Source organism: Thalia democratica, chromosome 2 (genome assembly GCF_965202585.1).
Source record: "Thalia democratica chromosome 2, ktThaDemo2.hap1.1, whole genome shotgun sequence".
NCBI lineage: Eukaryota > Metazoa > Chordata > Thaliacea > Salpida > Salpidae > Thalia > Thalia democratica.
In genome coordinates, this window is record NC_139166.1 from 63,470,954 (window position 1) to 63,490,159 (window position 19,206).

Below are 19,206 nucleotides of genomic sequence, written 5' to 3' on the forward strand. Positions count from 1 at the left end.
TAAAAGTTATAATAGCTAAACTTTATTGTTCTTTTAATTGAAGTAAAACGATGTAAGTTTTAAAATGGTATATGTATGATAAGTACTACTTTTTCATTTTATAAAATTTATTATAAATATTTAAACTACATTTTGTGATCTAATTGCATAACTTATCTACTTATAATATTGCACGACGTATTTTATTATAAAACAAACAACTAGCAAGTTTTCTAGAATCTAAGTACTTAGTTATATACAGCTAACAACATAAACAACTTACCATCTAATTATCTTTATTTAATATATAAAGTTTGTTAATATTAGACCAAACACTAACAACATTGTTAGAAAACCTAACGAATTTTCAACAACAAATAAGGGTTAACTTTACTTTTAAAAGTTCTAAAAGCAAAGATAAATGTACTAAAAAGTTTAACAATACCCATACCTTTAATGAACAGCTGTATTAGACTAAAAATTGTCACAAAAGTTAATAGGTAAATTATTAATTATCTAGAATACTTTTAACTTTATCACAAAATTTCATATATTTTTGCTTTATTTAGGAACTCCTCTTATTAAAAATAAAATTAGGTTGAAAAAATTTATTTCTGTTTAAATATGCTTTTAACTCAATAAAATTAATAAGGTAATGGGTCAGTATTTTTAGCTGTTTGTTATAAAAATATCATACAGCTAGAAAATTGTTCACTAACAAATTTAAAAAGTTTGTGTCAAGTAAAGTAAAATATTAATTATATATTGTGCATTTTAGTTTTAATAGAGTAGTAAGTAAAAAGGTGGAAATTAAAATTTAAAGTCTTTAATTTATAAAATAACGACATAGAATTATTTTAAGCAGACTAAATTAAACTTGAATTCAAGTTGTGTCGTAGAATATAGATTTTTTTAAACTTGGTAAAACAGTATTGCGCCAGGTGCAAAATAAAATTTAATAACTTAAATGAAAACGCTATGTCGTATTTATTTAAGTAACCGACAAAAGTAGTTAATTTAAACTTAATTAAAACTTTTATTTAAGACTTATTTTCTTTTAAGGTTTTTTGCGTAACTTTAATATGAGTATGAAGTTTTTATTGAATCAAACTTTGTTACAAAGTTATCAACAACGCTTGACTACAATCGAATGCAAATTTTTTCATCAATCCAAATTGAATTTATTTTTGTATTCTTGCAGTCTTGTCATTATTTGTGTTTAACAATACGCAATCGTTTAATTTTATAAATTTGACGTCATCAATATTATCTGAACTATTTGGTTGATTGCCAGATAACATGTCTGTTGTTTTTTTTTTTGTAATTTGTTTATTAAACGAAAAAAAAGCGCTCAGATACTTGGTCCAAGGACCTAGTGTACGAAAAAGTCTTTCGGTTATGGAGTCATACACCAGGATACAGTTTAAAGTCAGGTCCAAAACTATTGTTGGTACTTATCATCTTCCTTAAATACTAGTATAAATTAAAACTTTAATAATAGATTCATTAAGATGCATACTTTACTTTATATCAATCGAAACAAAGAAAGTTGGCTGCATGCTTTTCCTAAAACAATACAATTGTTAGTTCTATCAAGTAGATGTTTTTTTGATTCTGGTTTCTACTTAATGTCTAAACTATTAAACGTAACTTTTTCCTATTGGTGTTCAAAAGTTTACTCTCCTTATAATAGATATGTTGTTTACTATCAGTAGTCTAATAAATGTATACATAGAAGTAGTGAATGATTTAGTACATACTATTGTTTACTTTAAAAAGTTTATAGTCTAATACTGTTGCTTAAATGTTACTACTTACAGTTATTATCAGTAGTGTGCTCGCTTTAGAGTAATTTAATACATTTTTTTAAATATACTCTACTGACCTCTTAAGTTTTAAAAGTCATATCAACCAATTTATTTTTTACTTAATGTTTTTTTTTCGTTTTTACAAAGTAATTAAAATTATATTCTATTACCCTATTTAGTCAATAACTTAAACAAAACACTTACTTTGTAGTTTTGTGAACCACTTTTTACTTGTTCACTGCTTTGTAAATTTGCTTTTAAATAGTTTATAGTACGCATCTGTTTTATATTAAAAAAGTTTTTATTTAACGTTTAACTATTTTTTTTTAGCCAGACTATTAAATCGGTAAAACAAAGCAATTAAGTTATTTATTTTTTTTTATCTTTAGCTATAAGTCTATGTATTTAAAAAGTTAACAACTAGCTAGAAAACTCAATAGGGACAAATGTTAAAATTTTTTTTATCAAAAAAATTTGTTAACCATATTTTTTGTTGAATAAATACTTAAAAATTTTATATTTTAGCTCTTGATATATTTGCAAAATAATTAATAAGTAAAGTAAATTAGTAGAACTTTTCATTAACGCGTAAACTATACTTTTGTTTTTATCGCAAACATTGTTTTGTTTTATAAATTTTAGTTTTTAATAAGTTTTGTTTTTGTTTATTTTCGTGTTCAGTAAACAGCTCATTAAATTTTGAAGTTTGATCTTTTTGTTTGTGAGTATTTAATTAAATACGTAATTAAGCAAAACTTTTTTATGAAGTATAAGTTGTTTTTTAGTTTATTTTAACTTAAACACTTAATAAAACATCAATACTATTAAAATTCAATACCTATTTACACGTAATATCAAACTAATATGAGATGCTAAAAATATGATTCAAAAAGTTTAAAGTTTAAAGTAATCTACCGAATCCAAGTTTCAAAATAAGACTATAAGACTTAGACTCGGATTCGACCGAATCCGAAACTTTGGATTCAGTAGGATACTTTAACATTTTTTATTTTACAAAAGTTAAAAAAATAGTTTTTCACACAATATAAAAACTATGATATATTTAGACTGTCAAAAAAAATTAAACACATAGTTAAGTCATTTAGTCTCAGCATTTTGGATGACCGTTCTTTTCTTTATGTTCGCCCGTTGTAATGAACTGCTGCAAGCACGTATACTTATGTGCAAAAAAAAACTTGCTTTTATTACAGCTTAAAAAGACTCCACATTATACATTTAGCGCATTAAACATTTAATTTGTCGAAAATAGATTCTGATGGGAGCTGTAGCTTTTTCTTCAAAATTCAAACATACAGTTTTATGTATTTGCATAATTGATTTCATACTTCAACATTCCATTTTGAAGTATTTACATAACTGCATATAAAATATTTGTAATTTATTAGAAAATGTATTAAAAAAACTTGATCAACATACAATAGAAAAACTACAATTAAACTTAAAATTAAATTCTAAACTATTTTATAAAAAACATAAGGACAACAAAATTATGTTAACCAGAGTTTATATTGTAACACCACTAAATTAAGATATTTTTGACAATTATTTCAAAAATTAAATAAAAAATCGTTCTATTATCTTTAGATTTTTGAACATAGCTTACAAACTTGAGTTTATACTACTATTAGTTTTTTTTCAAAGTCTAAAATAAGTTTAGTTCAAACAGCTTCAAGGAAATTTATGAATTATTACGTAAAATAGTACGTTTTAGCTTAACTATATACAATAAAAAATTTAAATAAATGATTATATTAAAACCCTGTTAAACAAATACTTATGATGTTTAAATAACTTTATTGACGACGTTTCGACTTTACATTAATCATGTTTAACTTAAGTTACTTTATACTTACTTAATTTATTCAGTAAAATTAAAAACAAGTCTGATGTTTAAATTCTTGTAATTTTATTCTACAATAATTTATATTAAGTAGAGTAAATAAAAACACTAGCTAGATCTAACATGCTCATTTATATAACTTTTTTAGCTAGCATGTGTTTTTATCTTTAAATCTTAAACCTAATTTTTCTTTACGATAATGATAAGTATGTAAACATTTTAAAATGTGATGTACAATTTTCAAAAACAACGATATTTTGAAAAATAATTTAAAACTAATCTGAATATATTCTACATAATTTATGTTGTGCTAGAATTTGTTTGTTTTAACCGATTTCAAACATAATCGTTTATATCAGGAGTCGCCAAACTACGGATCGCAGGCCAATTGCTGCCCTCAATGGGTAAATCTGCGGCTCGCAAACAAGTTCTTTTTTTTTTGAATGAAAGCGGCTTGTGAAAAACATTCTGCGGCCTGCGAGCATGTAAATGTGGCCCGCTGAGCCAAAATATTATTTTTTCTGTAGTTTGGTTTATTTTGATTAACTCCCGTTTAAGTCCCTATTAACGTTTTAAAACAATTAAAAGACTTTACTGTTTTGACTGAAAAGTGTGAAAAGAACAGATTAGCGTTCAAGCAGTATTTTAAATTTCAGTTTTACAATATCTTTCATTTTACAATAGCAATTTATGATCTGAAAAATAGAGTAAGTAAAATATAGAGTATTAAAAAAGGTACTTGGATTCCGTTTGTTATCTATATAATACTTACTTAGTAAATAAACTTAATGCAAATGTTTTACGTTGTGTACAAATGTAATGCACAGTAATTGACTAAAATGTCATATTTTTAGAACTTAGGTATTTTGTTTAACATGTAATTTGTACCTGAGTCTTATAGATATTCTTCCACTATATCTGAGAGTATAAAAAATCATTTAAAAATCATTCTTGAAGATCTAAACAAAAAACTAAAACTAGAATGTTACGTATTCGAGTATGTAAAATTTTAGTTCTAATTCTTTGTTTAGACTTTCATGCATGAATAAGTTATTAATAAACATAGATAGCATTATAGATAATTTCAGAAGTATAATCTTAATTTAAAGCACAACACTCATCTTTTTGATAACTTAATGGTAATTCAAATACTTAATATATTTAATTTTAACATTAATATAAATTTTATCACATATAACTAAAAAATTGTAAAATTTAATTCAGGTAATTAATCATCTATAAACTATAAAATGCATTTTTTAATTTGGTATTCTAAAAAAACTAATTTCAGTAACATTCAGAATATGCTGTGAGCTGTTTTATATCCACATAATTATATATATGTCTAGTTTTTTTACAAAAATAAATAGGACGTGTGTTTTCAACTAATTTAACTGCTTTTAAATAATCTTTTTATTTTTCGTTACGTGATCTTTGCTAAATTCAAGTAATGAAAATCAGCTATTAGAATTTTCTATTGAATGAGATTGTTTCAATGCAAACGAATTTTCAAACTGTTACCTACTCAAATTTATAAAATATTACGAATTTTTTCAACTTTCAAGTTATTTGAAGCTTGGAATATAGAAATATTTATTTTATCACAATCAAGTTAAACTACGTTGATATGAATCACAAATAACTTACAAAACATATATATTTATATATACATATTACAAACTAACCAAAGTAAAAGGTCACTTTGCTGTTTGTAGACTGAGTCTACAATGTTTATAAGTTAAGACTATTACTATAAAAATTCAAATTATTAAAATACATAAAAATTAAACAAAATAGCAGGTGCGATATTTATTACAGTGATTGAAAACGAATTAAGTTTTATAATCGTAACAAAGTTTTTACATCAATAAACGCATTTTGAATACAACAGTAAAAGTACAACAAAAGTTTTAAACTTCACAAAATAAGAGAAGTAATTCACTCAAACTTAAGCTGAAGTGTACTTAATAAAACTTGAACGAGTCATATTACTGACAATGTCAATCTTCTTTCCGCCCAGCAGTCGTTAATAACATCATAAACAAATACTTTTGTTTCTTCAATTGATTTCCAGTTATAATAAATAGCCTTTAAAAAAACTATAATTTTATCACCAAGGCACAAAGCTACAGGGTTTAATTGACAACGAGTTTTTGTTGTAGCAGAACTAATACTAGTAAATTTTCTGGAAAAACATTCAAACACCTCACAACCTTCTCTGTCACTATAACTTCCAAAACTAATAACATACATTTTGTTACCCATACTAACTGAAGAATGATAACATCTCTTTTTAATCATATCAGGTAAAGAAGTCCATTTGTTTTCATAGTAATCATATGATTTTACTGATTTTAATTTATACCAGTTATCTCTACCTCCAGTAACAATAATTTTTCCTTCAAAAACTGTACAAGCTGCAAAATATCTAGTTTGATTCATTTTAGCCTTTTGAATCCAATAGTTAGTTTTCAAGTTGTATAAGTTAATACTTGTTCCAGTAATAACGAACAAGTTTTTTTTAAAGGAACACAAACAAAATTTATTGTCGTTTGAATCCATTTGTGTATTGCACGACCAAGTTTTATTTTTATCACAGAATTTTATAAAAGATTTGTCGTACGTGCGGTTTTCTGAACACCCACCTAAAACAAATAGTTCAGAATCAATAATTGCAGTTTTAAATTCTTTACGTCAATTTGGCATTATAGCATAATGTTTATATTCAAGTTTAAAACCATTAAGTTTGAAAACAATTTTCCAAATTTTATAGAGTTTATTCATTCTTCCACAAACTAATACACTGAAAAAACCTTGGTTGCAATACCTGTTTTCATACAGAACTTTTGGTGGAAAATCAAAGCTTTTTCTTTCTTGCATCATTTTTTATTCTTTTTAACTTGAAGAAAACCACTACATTTAACTTCAAATGTTTTTGGAAGTTTCAAAAGATTTGTTTGATAGTCAAATGTAAAAATAATATCTTAAAAATGTTTATTGATAGTTTGCAATGTTAAACTTACAAAACTGTATACTGATAAACAATATTATTACACAAAATATTTACTATTTAAGCTTAGTTTAGAACACACTAAATATTACAGGCTTTAATTATTTTTTTCTGATCAAAACTTAAAAACCTTTTGAAGACAGTAATATTATTAGTAGTATTACCTCAAAAACTAAAGTTTATTGGTCCTTTTAATTTTTTTAAAAATAATTCAATAATTTTTCTAATTTTATTGTTTTACAGGTTTGATTTATAAATTCAATAACATTTTGATATAGTTTTAAAGCATGGTGAGTTTATTATTATTTTAGTATTCAATTTTGTTTTATAACTATTTTAGAACACTAAAAATATAAATTAAAACTTTGAACGTTACAACTATAAATAACAATTTTTTCTCATCTTTTCATAACTATGTAAAAAATCAAATTTTCCCAGAAAAAGGAAACCTCAAAAAGAAGCTTCTTTAAGATACAAAGAAACGGTAAGCTATCTAAAACTAAGCTTTAGATTGGTTTACACTAAACTGCTAAATGTTTTTACAAATTCTAAGAAATAAAATAATTTGATTTTGCTATTTGTATTAAAATTTACACTATTAACTTTGTTTTTATTAAAAAGCAAAAAATTATAGTAGTAGAAGTAAAAATAAACAGCTGTAGACTATTTTTCTTAAATATTTGAATATTTATAGTTTGAAATTATTCACACTATATTTTATCGATGATTTTAAATAAATTAAACTGTATACAGTAAACTAATGTATCATATTGCATATGTACTAACTTAAATTTATTTTTATGTTTAAAGTTTAGCCTATAAGCTCTTATTTTTTAAACAACTGTTGAATAAGCTAAACTACTTTTGACTGTGTTATTAAGGTTTTCTTTTAATTTTTTTAAAATAAAAATATTACAAATGTTTTAAGTCAAATAACACATAAAAAAAAATTCCTAAATAACTGTATAGAGTACGTTTGCTAAAAGTTTGTTTTACATAAAAAAAACGAAAATTTAAAATAGATAATTTAACGAACTTAACGTTTGTAGCCAAGTATAAATTTTACTCGACGAAACCTTAAATAACAAAAGTTACGAAATAAAAATAAAAAACTTGCCTATAAAAGCAGTTTATTAAATAACATAATTTAATAACCATTTATATAATTAAAAGATAAGATTTAACAAATATCTTTAAATAATAAAAATGATTATCAGACAGTATTAAACTATATTTACTCGTTTTCATCTATATTAGCACAGAAGACGTTAATTTTATTACTTGAACAAAAGTAAAACCAAATAACAATTTGTAAAAATAAAATTGACAGCATCAAATTTTTCGGTTTGTTTATTTGTAGTTAAGAAAGCTATGAGCAAAAGCTAAGCATGTAAACATAAAATTAGTTTTATAAAAATCAAGTATATTCAAAGCTTCTTAGTAAATAATTGATAATTCTTAACATTTATGTTCTGTTTTTGTAAGTATGTTAAAGAACGTTAATTGAACAGTTCTACTATTTTTCTTTATATTTCAATTGTAACTTCAATTTACCTACCTTCTTAGGTGCTAAAAAAAAAACGTTTAAGAACCCAAATTCTAACTAACTCTGTATTACTCAAAATCAGCCAATATTCGTTGGCCCGTTATGTATTAATTGACTTTACTAATGATATATCTACAGTAATAAACTTGGTTTGTATTGCTGTAAAATATTTGAATTTCAAAATATTTGACAATTACCGAATGAGATTCGAAATTTGCAGTTTGAAAATTTTATCAGGTGTGACTGGTTTATCATTTGTCTCTAAATTTACAGCAAGAAATTAATAGTGGTTGTGCTTTTTTACTGCAATTTTGACTTAATGAGTTTATCAGTACAATTTTTTTTTTAATTATGGTACGTGGAATTCTTTTAAGTAAAAAGGGGTCCGATTTTTATTTTGATAGGCAAATAATTTTTGAATTATTTTTTTATGTTTTGAATACTTGTCTAAAATTGTAATAACATTAAGCAAACAACAATTTCGAAGAGAAAAAAAAAATCTTTGATTTCCCCAAAAAAAGAGATTTTTTAACATAAGTTTGCTTGAAACAGTTATTCCAGTTTACTATTTAAATACTTAATTATCTGCTAAAATATAGACATCTATAACTTTTTTTTTTACGTTTGCATGCTAAAAAAAGTTTGTAAGTCTTCTGAACTTATTTAAAATGTAATCTTGTAAAACCATATCTAAAGAATAACTAGATAGAAAATGCTACAAAATGGACTAAACCACTGCTATTGTAAACTAACAAGTCATATTCGAATTAAGATTAATAATAGTTGAAAGTAGGTAAAAACTTTGGGTAAAAATGACAAGTATTTACTTCTCCTTAAATTAATACTATTAACTCCTTAAACAAAAGTAAATATACGATTAGCAATAATCACTAATAACCTTAGGAATCACTATTTAAAAGATAACTTTAAAGCTCATCCTAGAACTTTCCAAAATGGCTTATGTTTTTTAAACATAATGGTAGCTTAATAAGTAATTTAAATCCTTGGTAAGATAGCGATTTATGACCTAATTTGCTGTTGAATCTAGGTAGGAAAAGGTTGTTCCCGAAGACCTCGTATAATAATTATAGACAGTTTTTACACTCTTACATTAATTTTTAAAGTTATTTGATAACAAACTAGTTATAATGTACTTAAAAAGAGCTAATATTAATATAAGCTTTGTGTAATAATAATAATAATAAAAATAATTGCTTAATAATAAGGTTTTTTCTTGTTAAATATTTGTTAAAAGAAGAAAAACAGCATTAAATTTTTATAAAAGACATTAAATTTTTGCTTGTTTATTTTTTAACTATCTCAATAGCAATTAGTTTAAAAGAACTTTGGTCTACTTTAAAAACCAGAATGCAAGTTAGACTGCATATACACGAAAATTAAAATAGGGTTTTAGAGAAAATGTTCATTAAGTAATTTTTAAATTTAACTTGTTGAGTGTTAAAAACTGAATTAAAATATTCTAATATGGCATTTCAATTAATTGATATAAACATTTTTTAAATTAATTTAGAAAATCTAAGGCAGATATACTATTTATTAGGATTTAATATACCTTTTTAAAGTTTATAATTCAATCTTTTAACACTAACCCTTGGTCTGTAAAAGATTAGCATGGATGGAAAATGATCGCGGTTTACAACTAAACCGTTCCCTTAAAAGTTGTATTACTAGTTTGAAATACTTTTATTTTGGTTAAAATTTAAAAAAAAAAAAATATTTCTTCAAGTTATATTAAAACTATTAAGTTTTGTACGAAAGGCAAAAATTAATAATGGTCTAAGTTTAATTTGATAGTGTTCTGAAAGAAATTTTTATAACCAAAAAGTTTTACTTGTTAAAAACTAATTCTTACGATCAAATATAAAACATTCCTTGTAAAATAGTGTACTAGCGTCAATATAAAACTAAAGTATGCTGTAAAACACCGAGAACGTAATAAAATATGAGGTAAAATCTGTTTCTAATCTTGAATTTTAATCAAAAAGTTGATTTTTATTCTGTCAACTTGCTATAGAATGAGGTTGAAATACGTACGGCTTGTTGCAAGTAAGCAAGACCAGGATTTCCTTACATACGCAATTTTGCGCGGTATTAAACTTCAAATACTTAATTTTTTTGTACTTAAAACGGTTTCTGCAAAATACAAAACTAATAGTTCAACTACGTTTTTTTTTTTGGATTCATTTAATAAAAATCTATATTGAAAATAGTGTATTGTCGAAATAAAATGAATAAAAAAACATTTTTTGCTTATCAACAGTTTTACAATTACATATTCTAATAGAAAAAGAATAAATTATAGCTTTTATGAAAAATTTTTGTGCTTCCAGAAATATATTATACAATAAATGCAAACAAAAGTATAATTTTTAATTAAAAAAATTAAAATTTACGAATACCAATACACTAAGAAACATACTAGAAATATTTTAAATACTAAAAAATTATTTACAAACAGTAAAACAAGGCGTCGTATTTGTAAAAATTCTTTATTTCGGTTACGAAGCAAATTTCAAAATAAAAAGTTCAAATATCTACATAATGCCACATGTTTTCAGCTTTCTGCTTCCTGACGTAACAAACCAGTTTCTTCGAATGACTCTCGCAAAACTTGATTTTAGCATTCATCTCCACCCAAAATTTATAATCGTTTAGTTTGTGAACCTCCCATTTCAAAGCAGCGCTCAGCCTTTCAACTTTAGCCTTCAAATATCCCTAAATGAGTTCGAAGATCATTTTGTTAGTTGTGTTGTCCTTGAGGTAGTAGGCGAACACGTATGAGTACATAAGAGTGTTACGACATTCACACATCACTTCACACGCTTTCTTTATGATATTTTTCTGGAAGAAGTGTGCGAGTTTATCATTGGCCTTTGGAACTTCTTTTTCGTCGTCTTCTTCAGTATCCTTTTCTACTTTTTTAATATTTTTCATTTTGCTTTTAATACCATTTTTCAACTGTTGCGGAGTTTGGTATCTGTCATATACCCTGTCTGTGTTAGTTTTGCTCTCAATTTCAAGGCTTTTTTTGTGTCTGCGGTAGAACTTGTGGTATTCCATGTAGCGTTTAGTTTCTTTCCCATTTTCCTGTACATTGTTACCTTCTATCTTTTGCTCGCAATTGTTATGCGATCCTGCCCATCCTTTCATGCACTTCCAGCACATCTCATACTTGCACTTGGAACAAATCATGTGGTTGCATCCGCCGTTCTTTTCAATTTTAGCGTGACACTTTGGGCACTCTTTTGTATTTGATGAAATCCAGTTACCGTTTTCTGTGTCTTCGAATTTCTTAAGCCATTTTTTAAGCATGTCGCAATCTAATGGGTCGTGCCAAGCCTCTTGGCAATTGAAGCAGCTTTTGTGTCCCTTGGAGCATTCTACGTTGTAGGTGTTGTGAAATTCTTTACACCTTAGTATTGTATTACAGTCGGTTCCGGGACACCAAACAGTGTCTTTGTTGTTGTCCACGTACGACTGACCTAACAAACGCAAAAACTTTGATTTAAGTTTTTCTTCTGCCAAGGTATCTAAGATAGTTTCTAAATCTACAAAATGTTAACAATTTTCTCCAGGGCATTCGATATCAACAATCCTGTTGTTTATGTTTTCATGGATGTGATCCTTCAAGCACTCTTTACAAAACACATGGCTGCATTCAAGGTTTGCTACATCACCTTGGCAGAGATCATCCATGCAAACTTCGCATTCGAAAGCGGAACAGCTTGTTTCAACACATTTGTGTTTAACCGAAGCCATTTTGTTTGTACTTTTTCGTTCTCTTTTCACTTCGTTATTCAGAGCAATAAGTGCTTTATCAACATTCCATTGGTTGTTTTGGAGCCGGCGCCTGGCATATGGCTCACTGAGATCACTTACAGTTGACTGGAGGATTTTAATTTTTGAACTAGCGCTTTCTAGAACGTCGCGTTGAGATATCTCTTCGAAGACTGAATCTAGAGGCTTCCTTTCAACAACTTGCATTTCATCTTCACTGTCACTGTAGTTGTTGTCAGAATCACTCGTTTCAAAGTATAACATTTCTGAATCTGAATCCATTTTGCGTTTCTTGCGGGGAGCTTCTCCTCCAGTTGATTTGCGGACTGTTTCTTTTGTGCGGGTCATGTTGTAATATATTAGGAAATGAAAAAATTAGGCTTTTTATACACTTTTCACGGTAACGAACTTAGGCGAAGTAAGTAGAACACTTGAGGAAGCAAAGCGTTTTTGTGAAATTTTAAACATTTTTTTACAAACTTATTTAGTTTTTTTAAATTGTACCTAAAAAATGTTTAAATGGTAACTTTAAAAAAATTTTAAGTTGTAAATTTAGAAAAAAAAGTAACTTAAACTTTTAATTTATGCTTTTTTCATCTCAATAATTAAAATTTAAACATTTGTAAAACAATTTATGTAACTAATTTATTTTTAACTTTAATTTTTATTATTTATCATAATTATAATTTTTGTTATTGTTTGAAAAGTGTTTTACTATTTAATTTTTTTTTCCTTAAAAATATTTGAGGTAAGTTAAACATTTAGTCTAACATAAAGGTGTTTTGAAAGCATACAAAAGTTTTAATGTAGTTTTTTATAATAAAGCTTATAGTTTTTATAATAATACCAATTAATTTTTACCACTTTAAATTTATACTATATTGATAAAAACAGTGTTTATTTAACTCTTTTCTAAAAATCAAATATTTTATGAAAACAACAAAAATCAAAACTAGAAATAACTTAAATAATTAAAAAAATACTATTTTTAATTACAGTCAATCTTTGCTTGTTAACTAAAGGTAATAATAGCATTAAATGACTGTATATTAACAAAAAAAAATTTTTAACTTATATGTTGAATAATAAAGTTATAATTCTTATAAATAAACAGTTATAACAATCTTTTTTTTTTTTTTGGTAAGTTTTGGATTGAAATCTAGTTCTATCACAACGTTAAGTTTATAAAGTATGTTTCATATCTTCTTCCTTTTAAATATATTTTATGTTTTAGAACGAGACAAAGCATTGCTACAAAACGTAACATAAAAAAAAAGGAAATGAGAGAATTCTAAAAATTCCACTAGTTGGCGTTATAATCAACCATTAGACGAGGTTCGTAACGATGCAATACAAATTAAAACTCTCTAGACAATTAACCAAGAACCTGGTAAAAATTTAAACCATGCCCTTTTAACAGCCACCCATATTTTAGATTTTTGTTATACTAAAGATTAATTAAGTTGTACCAAATAGTATGTAAAAACACGGAGTTATATAGTGAATTGTTTTTGAAATTAATTAAATAATACAGAAAATTATAGGTTAGTTCATAATTTGTATTTTTTTAAATTGCGCTTCATTGCAATATATAATTAAAACAAAATGTGTTTTAAAAAATCACTTGAGATTTAAAGTTGTTAGAAGCTCACAAACACAGTTTGATCACTTGTGGGCGATAAGCAATTGCATTAGCCGAAGTTCGTTACCACTAGTACATATAATCATATTTTAAAGTTTCTACAAATTTGTTTATAAGTATCAGTAGTTACGAACTTCGGCTAGTGTTCAATCAATCTATCATTTATCCTATCTAATTATTAATTTTATCAATCATCATAACATCATGTTAGGACGCGAAAAGAGATTAAAATCTAAATCGTTGTATAGGCATTGAACAGTCAAGGACGTACTTTGTTCGGATTCAGAGATTTATTTCTTTATATATTTTGGCTCTTTTAGAGCCTCTATAACTATGAATCTTAACAGAATAGAATGTTTAACGTAAAACACAATTTCAGATTAAAAAACTTTATCATCTATTTATTATCAATATTTATCTTTTATTTACATTTTTAGTTTATACTTCCTTAATTCATACATTTTTTTAATATTTTAAGAAAACTATAGTCATACTTAGTTGCCCAAAAGCCGAAAATTACTGTTTTTATGTCCTATAAATAGTTACATGATGCCTTTCGATTAAATTTAGTTTCATCAAACATAAAATGCTTAACTTAATTTAGTAAGTTTGTTCTCAAGACTATTTAAGACTATTTTATACAAATTAGGCAAGATAGTTTCAGTGATGTATTTAGTATACAAAATAACCAAACAACAATATTACAAAATTTTTTACTCAAGAAATATAAGCTGCTTTTAAAACTTTTATAAATCACTAGGCAAAAGTTTTTTGATGAAATGTTGCATCATAGATTTTAACCCTTATTTCTCATAACTCCAGCAAGCTCTAAATATTCTCCTAATGTTTAGAGTCCAATGATAAACAATGCAAGTATTTATAGCAATTATTTACAAATTTTTTAAAGTTTTGTTAATTTTTCAACTTTTTCCGCTATTTTTTTATAAGGAATATTTAGCTTTAAATTTTATAAGAAATATTGTAACACTTGAAAAGTGAACAACCGCTGTTTAAACTGTTTTTAAGCAAACTATATACATCTCCTTAATAACACATCTCTACTACAACGTAATTTTAACAGATTTCTAACAGTGCTCTAAAACTCGCTTCATAACAAATACATTTATTAGTTAATGCATTTGTTTGAAACTCAATATGAACTTGCTAATCTTAACGTTATCTTAACGAAACTTACCAGTCGAGCGGAACGAAATAAAGAAACTACTCAAGTAAAACGAACACTTTTTGAGTTTCATGAGATCAATCATACTAAAATTTATTAAAATAAAGGCGTTGATTTCTTTATGTTTTTTTAAACAGAAACAATAGATTATCAAAATTTGTTATGTAAAAACTTTTATGTTAATTAATTGATTAAAATTTAGTTTAGCGCCTTTTAATAGTTATAAAAGATTTCATTACAAGTTTTTTTAGTATTAAAAGCTAATGTTTAGTTTTATTCGTGAGCGTAAAAAAGATCGCATGTTTCAACCAAATAAAAAAAAAACTTAGTAGTATAAAAACACTTATTTAAATGTATTTTTTGATAGACTCTTCAGTTATTTCGACAAAGTTTCCATCAACAACAAGTTTTTCTTTAGCCTAAATAAATGGGGTTTCAAATGTCAAATTAAAGGAAAAGTATACTACTATATATAATAATTTTGGACCGGTGATACTTTTAAAACAATCATCGTCATCGCTTTTAACTAAAAAAACTAAACTTATCGTATACATTTGTGTTTTTCTAAGAACTTTTCTAAAAAATGTAGTGATATTTTAAAAATTACTCTTAGTATTTTATACAAAATTGTTAATTTTAGGTAAATGTTTAAGACTTTAACTAAAACTTAATGTAATTATCTTTTAATAACTCTTAAACTAATTTCGCAACGCTTACAATTAAAAAACTTTACAGTAATTAAAAACTTACATGTAAAACTAATTTTTCTGTTGCAAAAAAACCAATGAAGCAATGAAAAATTTTAAGGGCAAAGCTTGAGTGGGAAACATTTATATAAATAGTACAAATGTAATTATGACGTCATATACGTCATATAAATCTTGTACGTATGTGTTTACGATACATGTTGATTCAAATGCAAAAAAGTTGTTCCGGATAACTTGAACAACCTCTCTTATTGTTTTCGGAAGTTGAATAAAACTTTAAGTATTAGTTTTTATCAAAGTAATATTTTAGCTTCCAATTCGTTTTTCAATTACGTGATTGATAAAAAGGAGCTTTTTTTAACGGGCAAAAAAAAACCACAAGTTGAAAGCCAACTTGTCGTGTGAGTCAGGAATCATCAGCTGTTTATAAGGACTGTCTATAGATGACGTACAAGATTTTTAGAACTAATTAATTAGTATCTTTAAAGTTATATGATAGAAATCAGTCAGCAGTAACTTTTTAACAAAGAACAAGTTATAAAATAAATTCTTATACTATAAAATAAATAAAAATTAAAATATTTACTTTAAAAAATCGTGAATATTTACTGTTTCATATAGATTATTTATAAAATAAAACTACGCTTCCGGCCAGAAGCTTAAGATTTAATTTTATAGTTTGCTGATACTTGGTGTATTTCCTATCAAACTGGCATATAGATCTTTAATTTTTTTTCTAAATACTAAATGTGTAAAGACAATTGATTGATACTTTTAATAGGAGTTTTACCTATACTAAAAGTAAAAATGTAAAGCTTTAAATTTAATTCGAAATTACCTCTACCAAGAAACAAAAAAAAAACACTTATAAACTTCTTCTTATCTAAACTTTAATATGTTTAAAGACGTTAAAATTAAAAGTATATTGCTTCACGAGTGAATATCTAGTGTTAAAAGTTAGCTGGAAATTTCAAATGTATTTATTTTGCTAGAATAAACCTCACATTAAAATTTTTAGTTAACTGTCGTAAGTAAGAAATTAAACTTTACTGTTTACTGAAGTACTAAAGATCACTGAATATAGATTGTATTATACACTAAGTTTGCTTTTTGTCATAATCCTATAAAACATAGTTAAATATTTAAGATATAAGCTTTTGTATCTAATTCAGTTAAATGTGTAGTGTAAAAACGACAATTATTGATTTTCATATAACTTATGTAGTTTAATTTTTAAAATCAGAAAAAAAAACTTGAACTTTTAAAGTGGCAACAATTTACTAACGATAAAAATATAAAAACATAAATAACAATAAATTGTATACTTTTCGCAAAACCCTTTTTTAAAATTACACAAAATACACTTTTAAGTAATTAAAGAAAAAAAAATCTTTAAAATTGGAATAATTTTTTCTTAAGTAATGAAAACGAGCTGTAGTAAAAAAATAATAAAAAGTAGTAAAATAAAGTGTTTTTTTAGAATTGCGTTGAAAGCTTGATAGTGGATAATTTTAAACATGATGCAAACTATAAGTCTAATTGATTTAAAACAACTTATGTATTTTAAAAATGATGGTTTAAAAACTGAATAAAAATATAATTTAATATTTTAAATATATCAAACGATTAATATAATAATGATGTTTTTTATTTTGACTAATTTGGTAAGAAATTAACAATATGTAAACTTAATATCTTGTACATTGGTTTCAAGATATAGAGTGTTGTTGTTTTACATTATTACTACAATTTTCAAAAATATTCTAGAAATAAGCTTTTTCCCTTGTTACATCTAAATTCAGTATACAATACAACTACTTAAAGTAAATTGTGTTTTAAAATATATTTTATTTAAAAATCTGCTAAAACAAACTAGTATAAAAACTAAAGCAGAAAATTTAAAAATATAAACCGTACTTAAACTTCTAAAAGCTTCATTAATAATATATTTTTTAATCAAAATCTGCAAAATAGAATGTGATCCTTAATTGATAGGAAAAAAAAACTGTGAAATTAATTTTGCATTTAAATTAAGTTTTATATTACTGTTTAAAGTGAGTGAAAAACATTTTTTATTTGAGTTTATGTATCTTTTTATACAAAATAACGTACTAATTACGACTAAGAATTTAGATCTCAAATGAAATAAAGTATAAGAGTAGCTAATGAGTAGTTCACAAATCGCTAAAAATGTTATCGATGTTAGAAACACTTAAAGTAGTTACCTAATTATATGTAGAGCCACAAAATAAAAGCATAACATGTCTACATTGCATGGTTCAGTTCCAGATGCATTTTCAAATTCATTTCAGTGCCGAAATGTTGTAAAAGATTCACACACATTTGTTGGACTTGTCATGCCTCGCTCTTCTATGATAGGAAAGTCAACCGTGGGTCATGAATGTTTGGCAACAAATTTTACATTCAAACATTTTTTCATCCGAATTTTTTGTAGTTCCAAAACCTGGAAAAACAGTTTTGTTTTAAAAAGTAATTTAACTTTACGTGGTTATTATATCTTGAAAACGAGGCATTTTGAGAGTATTTTTTATCTAAATAGGTATGTAATTAAAAAACTTTTTATTTATTATAACACAAAATTTAATAAACTCTTTGTAATAAAAAAAAACCTGTACTTACCTACAACATTGTTATTTGAAACTTTTTATTTTAAAATCTTATAAAACTATGTTAAAACAATATTTTAACTATATTCAATACTATTCTATTTTACAACCATGAATAACTATTTTATTTTGTATGTTCTAACCACTTTCCTTTTAATTTTAATAACATTTAAGAGACATTCTAATCAAGATTAACTTAAAATAAGTAAAACTCTAAAGAAACTTAAAAAAGAGCTTAGTTTGATAAAACTATTTGTAAAACTTTTTGTATAACTTAAACATCAACTTTATAAAAATTTTAAATAAGACCAAAAGTTTAAGTAACAATATACTGACTTGCTTATATTGAAAGATATTAACTTTAAGTGTATCAGGTTTGCAACTTTTTCAAATAAAAACCATTTTAAGTAACTAAAAACTAGTCTGAATTTTTCAAAAACGTCATGAGTTTATGAGAATCTACTATGAGCCATAAAAATGTTAGCAAAGCTTAAATATACAAAAATACTGAAATTGTAAAAAAAAGAGTTGATAATTAAAAACCTAACTCCAAGAAAAAAAAATAATGTGAAAGGAGTAGCATAAACTTTAAGAAAAACGTGAAAGAAACGTAATTTTTGCCAAACAAGCCAAAGTGTGTTTATTCAAAATTTAAAGTAGACCAGAGTGTGCTGCTACCCGCTTAATTTACAAATGAATTTATAGTGAAAACAATATATATAACTATTATTCAACTAAATATAGTTAGAAGTAAACAAAGGCATTCAACTTACAAAAGGTGTTGCTATCAGACTTTTCCTTAGGAATTAAATTTTCATCAAACTTGTATTTTACTGTAGGGACTTTGTTGTCCTCATTAGTTTTCACTGCATTAAAATTATTGTTTCTTCTGTCATCTACTGAAATATATTTGTTATCAGCGAAACTTTCTTTTGGCAAAAGTTTGTTGTCTGTCTTATTCTTAACTTGAGTGAAATTGATGTCTTTATCATATTCCATTGAAATAAGAATGTTGTTACTGCTTCTATGTGAATCAATTGTATTC

General features: G+C 25.2%; 1 protein-coding gene across 1 annotated transcript; it reads right to left on the reverse strand.

Annotated features, from left to right (window-relative positions):
* Positions 1 to 10,940: 10,940 nt before the first annotated feature.
* Positions 10,941 to 12,350, reverse strand: LOC145828843 (E3 ubiquitin-protein ligase ariadne-1-like). Its single transcript, XM_082936591.1, has 2 exons — positions 11,789 to 12,350; positions 10,941 to 11,707 (listed from the first exon to the last, which is right to left on the reverse strand). Exons 1-2 carry the CDS (start codon positions 12,348 to 12,350, stop codon positions 10,941 to 10,943), a joined length of 1,329 nt encoding a protein of 442 aa, XP_082792717.1.
* Positions 12,351 to 19,206: the final 6,856 nt, after the last annotated feature.

Excerpts from the sequence above, each read along its gene's own strand:
- LOC145828843 (XM_082936591.1), bottom strand. The coding sequence starts at position 12,350 with ATGACCCGCACAAAAGAAACAGTCCGCAAATCAACTGGAGGAGAAGCT. Across the intron at positions 11,708-11,788 it reads CGAATGCCCTGGAGAAAATT|GTCAGTCGTACGTGGACAAC; the intron begins GTTAACATTTTG and ends TGCGTTTGTTAG.